We start from the raw sequence: 11,716 nt of genomic DNA, 5'->3' as shown, positions 1-11,716 counted from the left end.
TAAGACTAAGAGTCCTAAGAAACTAAATATATATTTAAAAATTGAGCTTTTATATCGCGCAATATCCACTAATCGTTCTCAAAGCCCTTGACAAGGGGTCCCTGGCCAACCGCAACATTTTCATGCTCACCCAAAGAAGGCCAAAGGCTGAAACGCCATTTGTTTTGTGTTGTTCCCTTATATATGAGTCACATTTACTCACTTTATCTTTCTCTCCGACATTTAACATGCGAGGCTCAAACCCAGGACCTTCTGATCTGAAAACGAGTGTCATACCACAAGACCATATTGCCGCATAGAGAGTACTCAGAAGCTACCTAATCTCGGGATCGTAAATATTTTTGCAAAAATGTGAAATTGGATATGCCTCCAAGTAAATATAAAAGGACATATGTGAATCCTATATTTTAATCAGGGAATTAAAAAAAATAATTTTAAAGATACTATCCCTTTTGTAAAAGTGGCAACACCAAGAATCAATACTCTGGAATAATTCATCGCAGGAGTTAAGAGATACGACAGACTATAAACGACTCAAAGAAACACTAAAAACATTTCTTTTCACCCTCTAATCGTGCATGTCAGCATCTGGAGCCTGCTGGCTGTGGGGATTGGCAGCAGCTTCTAATGGTGCTCACACTACTATGTTATGACGATTGACCCAATCAGCAGCAGCTTCTAATGGTGCTCACACTACTATGTTATGACGATCAACTCAAGATGCAAATTTTGTACTGCACTCGTGCACCGTCACAAACCCGTCCAGAAGCTTTGTCACAACGCACCGTTCAACCAGATGCTCTGCGATTTCGGGCTGGTTACCACAACGGGTACATGTTGGACAGGTGGAAAACCCCCACTGATGTAGTGAGCGTACTGCTCAGCAGGTTCTCGCCCGAAGCTGATTGGCTGCCACCCAGTGTCTCCTCTTGCTGGTGGAAAAGCCTGCCAACCTCTCCCACAGTTTCGAGGAGTCGATGTCCCCGCCCCCTCGAGGGGTCGAATATGACCAGCGTGTTATAAATGCCATCCATTATCATATCATTTTGTTATCAAAACATACAGGTCTTGTATAGTTTCATTTTGAAGCTTTCAAGATTTCGTCTTTAATTACGTTGCACAAAATAAAAGAATTAAGTACTATGATGATAAAACAAAAACTTACTGTGGGTGAACCTCAAAGTGAACGTGGTTGGATGGAACCTCATTCTGGGGTTTGACTATTTTCATCCAGAAATGTGGCAAGAACACCCGTAGCTGTGGATCACCCTTCCAGTAAACTGGATACTTTGGGATCCGTCTTCGCCATAATGGTCTGAAATAAAATACGACACAGATTGAATAACATCGGCCAGAATCAGTTCAAAACTTGAGACATTATCAATTACTATCATCATCATCAATACAATTCATCATTCATTCTTCTTCTTATTATTATTATCATTATTAAAATTATCATCATCATCATCCTTATCATTATTATTATTATTGTCATTATCATTATTATTACATATTATCATTTAAAATGGCAGGGTTAAAATATATGAGAGAGCATTAGTTTGGGAATTAAAAAGGGGTGATTGCCCACTCCCCCCCCCCCCCCCCCCCCCCCCCCCCCCCCCCCCCCCCCCCCCCCCCCCCCACCCCCTCTCTACTGCTCATATCTCCATGTTGCGACAAATTATCCTGAAACAAATGAAGAATAGCGGCTATGAGCTGAGTGCCAAAGTACATTCAAATCTTTATTGTCCAGAAATATGGCAATTTGTCATTTAGTTACACTTGTTATAATGTTAAATGATAACTATAACATTGAACAGATATTTCACTCCTACTTATTTTCTCTCTCTCTCTCTCTCATTCACTTTCTCTCTCTCTCTCTAATAATTATATTATTATAAAAAGGGGGATTAAATGAAAAGCAACAAATTTCTGATATTAAACTGATTCCACCAACCCCACACCCAATCTCACAATTTTGTGACCTATAATTTCTTTTTTCTTTTCATTCAAATAACATGTTTTAAACAAAAATAGAATAGCACTCTATTTTTCCTTTTCTTCTCTTTAAAAAAATGTAGATTGGTGACAGAATAATTTATAAAAGTATTAATTGTATTTCCGTAACTCCTCGTTGCCCTCTTGTTGAAGGCAAAGGCCAAAATGGGTGCTTGTGTAGTCTATTTGTCGGTGCCAAAAGTCCACTCTCATGTTTTTATCGCAAATAACACAATACTGAAACTGAAGTAACACTGCACAGACTACAGTATTACTGCAGATGACAAAACACTTAAACTGCAATGCTACCGTAGATAACATTGTTATTTTGTTTTTTTATCTTAAAAATGCCATCCTTTCAATTATCATTCGTCTTTCAAAGTGACTACTCATAGATATCGCTCTCATATAACAATGGATATCACTCCAGTATTTTGGTAAAAATAGAGTCACTTAATTAAAACGAAAACACCTGTATGTCTTGCTTTTTTTTTCTGCCAATATGCAACTGATATTTAAAATAACAGAAATAAAAGTGGCATTCAAATGTTGAATAAATAGAAATGATTAAATATCTCCACAAGTCAAGTGAATCCTTGGCATAGTGATTAAAATGTTTGACTCTGAACTGGGTCTACACCTAAATGGGGATAGCTTTTAAAAAAATATTATTTCTTTATTACTTCCATTCATTTTAATTTTTTTTAAAATTATATTTTAATTTTAATCATTTAATTTTTCTAAATTATTTTTTTTATGAATAAAGTTTATTTATATCTATATTATATTCATGATCCTCTTTTTGTTATTATTATTATTATTATTATTATTATTATTATTATTATTACTATATTATTATTATTATTATTATTACTATATTATTATTATTACTATATTATTATTATTATTATTATTACTATTATTATTATTATTATTATAATTATTATTATTATTACTATATTATTATTATTATTATTATTATTATTATTATTATTACTATATTATTATTATTATTATTATTATTATTATTATTATTATTATGATTATTATGATTATGATTATTATGATTATTATTATCATTATTATGATTATTATTACTATATTATTATTATTATTGTTATTATATTTTCTTTTTCTTTCCTTAATGTGTCAATATCATTCGATTGTCAATTATCATTATTTTTATAAGTGGTCACAACAGTAAATTTATAAAACCCGAAACATCCACACCATTTCTTTGGAAATTAAAATCAAGGTTCCATTTTATGACTGTTATTTAGAGAAAATGACACAACACTCAGACTGCAAGGCTTCTGAAAACACACACACACACACACACAAACACATACAACAACATACAAAAGTGTAGTAGTACTACTATTCCTGTAAATAAGTCTATACAACTACTGATCCAACTGCAACATTTTTATAAATATCAAGTCTAAACAAGTAAACTATACTGCAACCAATAAAACTTTCAAGTAAGGTAGTAATACAAAGGTAAGTTTTGAACAAAAAAAAACAAGGCCCCAAAACGGATTCGTTGTGATTTGCAAAATAATGTGGTGCTTGTCTCGTACCACCCAGGATGCAAGATGGTGTATGGAACCGCGCTGCTGTCCTAATGTCTAAACTTAAATTACTAATAGTATTACACGATGGTAGACGAAAACATTTCATTTACTTTTTAATATCAGCTGATTACTGATTGCTGTACTAGTACTACTAGGGTAAAATCGGTCAATTCGCCATTTTTTGCAATGTCTCCTTCTGGCCTGCTGTGAGCCGCTAATTCACCAATTGGGCAACCCAAACACTGACAATAGGTTTACCTGGCCAATTAATTATATTTTCATGAAATTTTAATGTAGATTTATGATGTATTTTATATACACAAGAGTCCTTTTTTTTACTGCCACTGTTGTTGGGTAAATTCGCCGTCACCGGCAGGAAACTATACTAGATGTTGTACTTAGTTTTTCTCCCTACACGTACAAGACAATATGAGGAACAATTTCCATTTCTTAAACACATTTTGTCCTCAAGTCTCTCTACATTATCCAATACTGCCTATTGCCAGATATTTATTCGAAATAGAATTGAGTGTGATGATGTATGTAAAGTGCCTTCCTGGGGACACACTACAATGCCAGTCACAAGATCATGGCCTGCTGCCCATCCATACCCGAGTCGACTTATTTCTGGTTATTTTACCAACTTACATATTCATTATTTCTTTTCTTAACTTAGATTTCACACCAACTATTGCCCACAAAAGATCGTCTTTGGAATAATTATTGTACGATGATAGTGATGTGCAGTGAATTTACATGAAAGTAATGGTAAATTTACCCGAAAGTATATACTTTTGAAATAATGTCTTAAATATTTTTCTGATGATAATAAACTCTTGAAATTAAAATAAAATGGATATGGATTGCCACAAAGTGAAGACCACATTGACATTGCGACTATGTGGTCTTGTGGTATGTAGACCTGTAAATGAGCTCTATAAAAATTGACTGAGACTGAAACTGAACCTCACTGAAACTCTCTGTATCGTATCAGAAAAATCCAAAGAATCGAGATAAATGGTAAACAGCAAGCTCACTTGAGCAAAACAATGGCAGAAAACTAATTTACATGGGAATTAATTAGGCTACTTACAATTGTTTCTTATAATTAGGTACCCACATCTGTGAAGAAACGGTCAACCAGTTTGTTTACAACATGAGGCAATTGAGATGTGCTTGTAGCACTCATATAACTTTCGATTTGAAGGTGTCTTCATAACGTATTTCCGGCTTTCGCATTAAACTTTTTCATACTTTTAGGTTCTACAAAATAAATGAGGTCAATTTTGGCTTAGACGAAACAGTGAAATCTATCGCTCGGTGGCTCAGTTAAAATTGGCTACCATTGGGATCAAGACAAGTTTGGAAAGTGAAAAGATAATTTCACGAAGGCTGTGTGAAAATACACTGGGGTGTGTATGACACTCGCTTTCGGATCGGAAGGTCCTGGGTTCGAGCCCCGCGCTCGGCGCATAGTTGAGTCCTTGGAAAAGAGTTTTTACTCACATTCTCTCACCGTACTCAGGTGTAAAATGAGTACCTGGCCGTTAACAGCATTGTCTTTGTCCGAAAAATTGTAATATCGCCTAACAGGCGTCATGTCCCGTCCTACATGTTAAATGTTGCTGTTGACCAGGGACCCCTTGTAAAGCGCTTTGAGTTTGAGCACATTTAGTGGATATTGCGCTATATAAAGCTCAATTTTTTATTTAAAAAATTTTTTTTTGTATCCAGGGCCTTCACATTCAAATGCACAAACGAGGGGCCCCCAGGGGAACTGTAGTGTAGGTGTAGGGTCACCGTTAAAGTAAAAAAATCAAAGATGTCAGAACATCTTGATTACTACATGTCATTTTGATGTGCTATAACTTTTAAAGATTTTTTTTAGGAACTGTGTATTCAGTCCACCGGAAATAAAATATTTAAAAAGGACCAATTATCGTCTATACTTACCTTAATCAATAGTGATGAATTTGATACTGAACCTATTATAGGCACCATCAGAAATTGACAGGCATAAAATTTATAGCAATTCGACGGCTTAATAATATATCATTTACAGTGTTTTATTTACTCTCGGAAAATCTTGATTGAAAGTTGTTCGAAACCGGTGCCTGAAATAGATCTCAACTCTCGAAACCGATTTATCAAACAGTGACAAGATTCTTACAGTGACTGCGAGATAGCCATTGGCCACACAGAGATAAATGTTTCTACAATTAATTTAAAACTAACATTTATATCTATTTTCAATTTTTCCTAGTCCTTTAGAATTTTCCAAGGAGATCAGAGTTTTAGTATTGCTTGCCCAAGTAAGATTCTATTTTGTCACTTTTCACACCGATCACTGGCCTCGAGTACGGCTGTGCTTCGAGGCCTCCCCCTCCCCCGGGCAGTCTTGACTTTGTCTTCTTCCAATATCCTTTTCTTTCAAAATCATTCCTTGTCCTTTGAATTGTGGGGCTGGTCTAATGTTCATCGTCTATCATGTCTTGTAAAACTATAATTTTTTTGACTGGTATCCCATTTTTTCCTTTCTACTACATAGCCCTAAAATGACCTCAATGTTTTATAAGCGCCATCAAACCTTTAAAAACAAAAGAGTCCTTAAAAGAATGTAGAGTCATCTTCCTTGCTGCTCACGCAGATATTGTCTACACAAAGTGTTCCAAGCTGTAACATTGTAAATAAGGATAGGAACCAAAATAAAAAATAAAAATCGAGTACAAGTAGCTACAAAGCAGTCCTTAACCTCTCTCTCTCTCTCTAATATCTCCCAACCCCACCCCTTCTCTCTCTGATGCTCCCTTATTAAACACTTTCAACACCCTATAACTATAAAGTTGTTCTCTCTTTTTCTTCTTAAAAAAATTTTTTTGGTGGGTTTTGTTTTGTTTGTTCGTTTTTCTCCGTATTCATATTTCTACGTACAAGAAATACACAAGGCAATAAATTTTGACGTCTCACTGTGTTCTAAATCAAAATAATAATCTTAAAAATGAATAAAAGTAAATAAATTATACAAAAAATAAAGGTCGATCAAACTTATTGAGTCACCAATTATGGCGTCAACGTGTTGAACTTGAAAAATGAAGAATCTTTTGCCAAGGGAGTACACAGGCGTGCTAGAGGCCAGTGATCGATGTGAAAAGTGACCAAATAGAAACTTATTTGGGCAAACAATACTAAAACTCTGATCTCCTTGGAAAACTCATCGGTTTTGATAATCTTAAAAATTCTAACAGACTACGAAACATTAAAAATAGGTATAAATGTTAATTTTAAATTAATTATAGAAACATTACTCTCTGTGTGGCCAATTTTGGCCAAATTGGCCAGGCCAATGGCTATCTGGCAACCATGGTAAGAATTTGTCTATTTCAGACTCCCGATTTCGAACAACACTCAATCAAGACTTTTCGAGAGTAAATAAAACGCTGCAAATGATATTATTAAGCCGTCAAATTGTCACAAATTTTATGCCTGTCCACTTCTGATGATGCCTAACCTACACTAGTCTCAGTATCAATGTTGTCATTATCGATTGGTAACAAGTATAGACGATAATTGGTCCTTTTTAAATATTTTTATTTCCAGTGGTCTGAATACACTGGTGGACTGAAAACACAGTTCCTTTTTTTTACGTAGTGTTTTTATGCACCTCCGCTGATGGTGTATCTTAACAGATCGTTTTTATACACCTCCGTCACGCATGCGCATCCCACCCAATTTCATCAGCGATATTGTGTTTCTGTATTTGGACATGGCGAAAGTTATATTGTGACATCTGTAGGATGTTTTTGTTAATAAATTTATATAATAATAATAATAATAATAATAATAATAATAATAATAATAATAATAATAATAATAATAATAATAATAATAATAATTTAAAAAATAGAAATATACAACCAGAAAATAGAAGTTGCATTAATAATGTTTTAGAAAAACCTCATTAAATGTGATTAACAGTCAGCTGGCTCCGTAGTGCAGCGGACGAGCTGTCAGACTCTAACCTTGAAAGTACCGGGTTCGATTCCCATTGTAGACATTTATTTTATTTTAAAATTTACTTTGCTTTTTTTTTTTCGACTCTGAATAACCATCTACTTTTTTTATTTGTTTCCTGCAAACTGAAGCAATAATTACATTCATAACTTGTCTTTTGAATATGGCATGGGCTATTCCAACTTGAGGTGTGAAAGGATAAATGTTAGCTATGCACTATTTCTTGGGGGTGGAGGGTCGCGGCGAAGTTACCCGACTCTGACTCTACCCTGCCGATCTGAGATTGAGTTGTTTCATGGGTCAGTGTCAGGACCTGCATCCCGGTCAGTGCCAGTATAGATGAATGTAAGAGATTTATCTGGCACAAAACGGTCACTTTAAAACCTTGAACAAGTTCAAAATGGAACCAAAGAATTTTTTAAAGTAAATACAACTTACAAGAGCTGTAGACCTTTCAGTGTTATGGAGGACGACATCTTGGAAATTGGAAACTAGCCAGGGTTGCCAGATTATTTTTCAACAAAATGCCAGGGAAAGACTCAAAAAATGCCAAAACACTCAAAAAAATGCCAAAGTCTGTTGACTCCCACCCCCACTAAGAAAACTACTCACTTTTGATAGACAATTTACTATCATATCCTGGTGGCTTGTGTGTTTCCTTTTCTTTTTTTCTTTTTTTTTTAATTATACTAAATTTCCCGTTGGGGTAATTTTTTACCTACTGACTACTAAGTGGAGTGCTAAACCACTACACAACGGTTGGATTTTAAGAATGAAAAAGAAATACATTAACATGAAAGGTAAATACGTAAACATTTAAATAATTATTGACAATTAAGAAAACTTACTGTTTCGTGTTTCTTATGAAACTTAATTAAGAAAAGGTGTCATTTGAAGTATAATATACAAGAAAAGAAAATGCCAAATGAAAATGCCAAATGCCAAATGATTTTTCTAATGCCAAACGGTTTTCAAAAATGCCAGATTTTTTGAATCTGGCATTTAAAATGCCAAACTGGCAACCCTGAAACTAGCTTGACCTTTTGAGCTCTTGAATCAGTGAAGGGAGAAAAGGACAAAACGAAACTGTAATGCCAGTTTGACATTTTTTGATGCCAAGTATTTAGGATATGGCATTTTATATTTATATATCGCAACGTAACGTATCATTTGGCAGCCTTGAAAAATTATAATCGTAAACAAATATTGTTAATTTGACCATTTTGGGTGTATATCGCTGTTTCAAATTATTGTATTTATGTCTAGCAAACACATAAATAAGTGTCACAGTCAATCAAGAGTTTGTTTATTTTCTTTTTCTTTCATTTTCTCCTTTCTATCTTTATTTTAATTATAAATTATATTTTCGCTTAGCCTATATTTTAATTCTTTTAATAATCCACTATACATATTTTTATTTTTATTTTTAAAATTCTTGCTTTTCATCGGAATGGCATTAATGTTGTAGATTGTACTTCAATGAAAGATGGTTGATATAATAATGTAAATGGATTATAATGGTACTCACCGTTTTTCATGAGAGCCGTTAAAAAAAACAAAAAAAAAAACAAAAAAAAAAAACCTCTTTTGGCATATTAAAATATAAATATTTGGCATTTATTTCAATCGTGAGAGTCTTGTTGTTTCCGGAGTGGGGTCAAATAAGGTCACTCTTAAGTACCTTCCGTGTTTCCCGATTATCCGAGTAAACACAATGATTCATAGGAGCAGTCACCTGGGTTTCCCATAGGTATGTTGACAAAAATCGATTGACATGGGTCGACAAAGTACTGCCTTATTCTGTAGCCCAATTTCTTTATCTGCGTCGAAACTGAAACCCACCTTGACCTACAGAGATCCGTAGAGCTATTTATGTCATCGCTTGTTTTGAAACTGGCAAGCGACATTCCATCACTGTGTGCTGTCCGAATTCGACATGGTGTTAAGTGACAACACAACACGAGAGAACAGGGGAAGATCGCTGCTCTAGTTTATTTTTCTTATGGCCCTTTATATTGGCATGATTCCAAACCGAATGACTCCTGAGACTGTGACACGAAAAGTTCGCTACTGGTTTGAATTAAAACAAAGATTCATGACGTAATATAATAACTAGGCACTTTGATAACTCCAGTCCAGTGGCCGCCGATAGGCTCACTGTAAGGTGAAACTCGTTTTTTGGAACTTTATTTTTGACCCTTTACTGTGTTGGTCACCATGGCGTTATTTGTGAACCTATGTGACTAATTTTGGTATCATTATAAAGGGCACAAAACAAGCTTTCTAACGGTGTATTTCATTCTCAATTCCTGATTGTATTTCTCAGAAAACTTATGTAATAAAAATTTATAAATTTTTGAATTATAACAACTTTGTAAATTATGGATACATTTTAATTATACTTCATACATCGATAGACAATTAATTGAAGAATATCTCTGCCAAATTTCATAAAAATTGATATACTCGCTCATTATTTTATTTTTCCCGCCACCAACCCCACTTTATAGGACAAAAACCTCATATTTTTTTTCCATTTTCGTTCATCATTAATTTTTTCCATACTTTCCATACATGAAAATGATTTATATGAAAATAAAGCTTATTTTCTGACCTTTAAAATGATATCTAACACTTGCCATTTATTTTTTAATTGAAACAAAATTACTGAAAACAATAAGTGGGCCATGTTGACTGCAAAACTCAAAATTTCCCGATCACCGCGAGATGCTGGTTTTGAGGCAGCAGTGAGATCACAGATTCTCTCTGTAAAGTTGACAAAAAATTTCAGTAGAAAAATTTTAATAACTCTGGAACCGTAGGTCGTAGAGAAACAAATAAAGTATCAAATTTTATGTTTTTTCAAGTCCCATCCCCCTGACTGAGTCAAATCAAGATATTTTGAGTTTGAAAATTTTATCAAAGTGCCTACCGTACGTGATATGTGAATTCCAACAACAGATAACAGATCCGGCTTATTTCAAGGTTGATAACAACCTCAGCTACCATAAAAGATTTGCATGCAGCATAATACCCCAATTTAGATCGATGTCATATCGAATAAATTTTGTTTTGTAGTTGCATGAAATTAGAGAAATATACTTTTTGCTTGACAGTATTGAAGTTGTGATTCTAAGAATTCTTATTTTTCTGTTGGATTTACAACTGCGGATAGTTTTCGATAGGTTTCAAAGTCAAAATGCCTTTGCGGGTAACCAAGGAGTACTCAACAGAGGAAGTAAATGAGAAGGTAATTCGTCTGCATTACGACTGTGCCAATCTAAGACACCGAGTTCAAACAACACCAAATATCTACCACGTCCTCAACACCATCTTATTTATATATGCTTATAAATCATAGACTTTATATTATATGTGTTTTAAAACTTAGTATTGTTCTTGAACAAAATGCTTTCAAATTTGCACCCATTAATGAAAATGTTGCTTCCAATTATCAACATGAATATTTTTAAATTTCTGTTTAACTATTAATTATTTTTTTTAATTTATCATTTTTAATAAAGCTAATACTAATATTCTGTTTATTATTTGATTATCTATGATTTTTTCAACTCGCTCACTAAGAATAATTTCAAATTTATGTATGTGTTTTTTAATTTTTATTTTTAAAAACTAATGTAACAAACTTTTTCATTGTAATTTTTTTTTAAAACATGAGAAATACCATCAAAAGCATGATGTATAAATCTGTATTTGGATATTTTATTCTCACGTAGAAGTCTGTCCAAATTTTACAGAAAGAGAGAGGGAGAGGAGAATGTATGTGTGCGTGTGTGTATGAGAGAGAGAGAGAGAGGGAGAGAGAGAGCGCAAAATTTGAACATATATAAATTAATGTTTATGTCTCTATTGGTCTCATGACATATTCTTGTCATGAGCAAAACCAATAATAACTTTTACAATATCCAATATTCTAAGGTTTATTTTTAGGCAATTGTCAATTTAACAAATATAGTAGGCCTAACCAATCAAAACAGGTAAAATCAATAATAAACTAAAGCAAACAATTATATTAATAATGATGAAAATAATAAAAATGATAATGTTCTGAAATGTTGATTACTGATCAGGTTGTAGATTTCTATTGATATTGTCATATAGATTTAGTTAAA

General features: G+C 33.5%; 2 protein-coding genes across 4 annotated transcripts in view; one reads left to right on the top strand and one right to left on the bottom strand.

The window, feature by feature from the left end:
* LOC144967688 (large ribosomal subunit protein uL23m-like) overlaps positions 1 to 8,073 on the bottom strand; it is a 117,330-nt gene extending 109,257 nt beyond the window's left edge. Inside the window, exons 1-2 of the mRNA XM_078905225.1 lie at positions 8,022 to 8,073; positions 1,166 to 1,315 (exon numbers count right to left, since the gene is read on the bottom strand). Of these exons, the coding sequence (XP_078761351.1) occupies positions 1,166 to 1,315; positions 8,022 to 8,059 (188 nt within the window). The 5' untranslated portion in view covers positions 8,060 to 8,073. The remainder of the gene's footprint in view (positions 1 to 1,165; positions 1,316 to 8,021) is intronic.
* LOC144967687 (uncharacterized) overlaps positions 1 to 11,716 on the top strand; it is a 36,648-nt gene that overhangs the window by 11,387 nt on the left and 13,545 nt on the right. The window contains exon 1 of one of the 3 annotated variants that reach the window (XM_078905224.1): positions 9,254 to 9,333. The exons of 1 other annotated variant lie outside the window; for it this stretch is intronic. Coding sequence is in view for 1 of the 2 variants with exons in the window: in XM_078905222.1 (XP_078761348.1) it covers positions 10,783 to 10,833 (51 nt within the window). In the remaining variant the exon portion in view is untranslated. Of the gene's footprint in view, positions 1 to 9,253; positions 9,334 to 10,346; positions 10,834 to 11,716 lie in introns of those variants that run through there. One more of the 3 variants, XM_078905222.1, reaches the window with a different exon arrangement.

This window comes from Berghia stephanieae, chromosome 3 (assembly GCF_034508935.2).
Source record: "Berghia stephanieae isolate SIO BIC M18660-M18661 chromosome 3, UCSD_Bste_1.3, whole genome shotgun sequence".
NCBI classification, from domain to species: Eukaryota; Metazoa; Mollusca; class Gastropoda; order Nudibranchia; family Aeolidiidae; genus Berghia; species Berghia stephanieae.
This window is presented reverse-complemented; position numbering and strand designations above follow the sequence as displayed.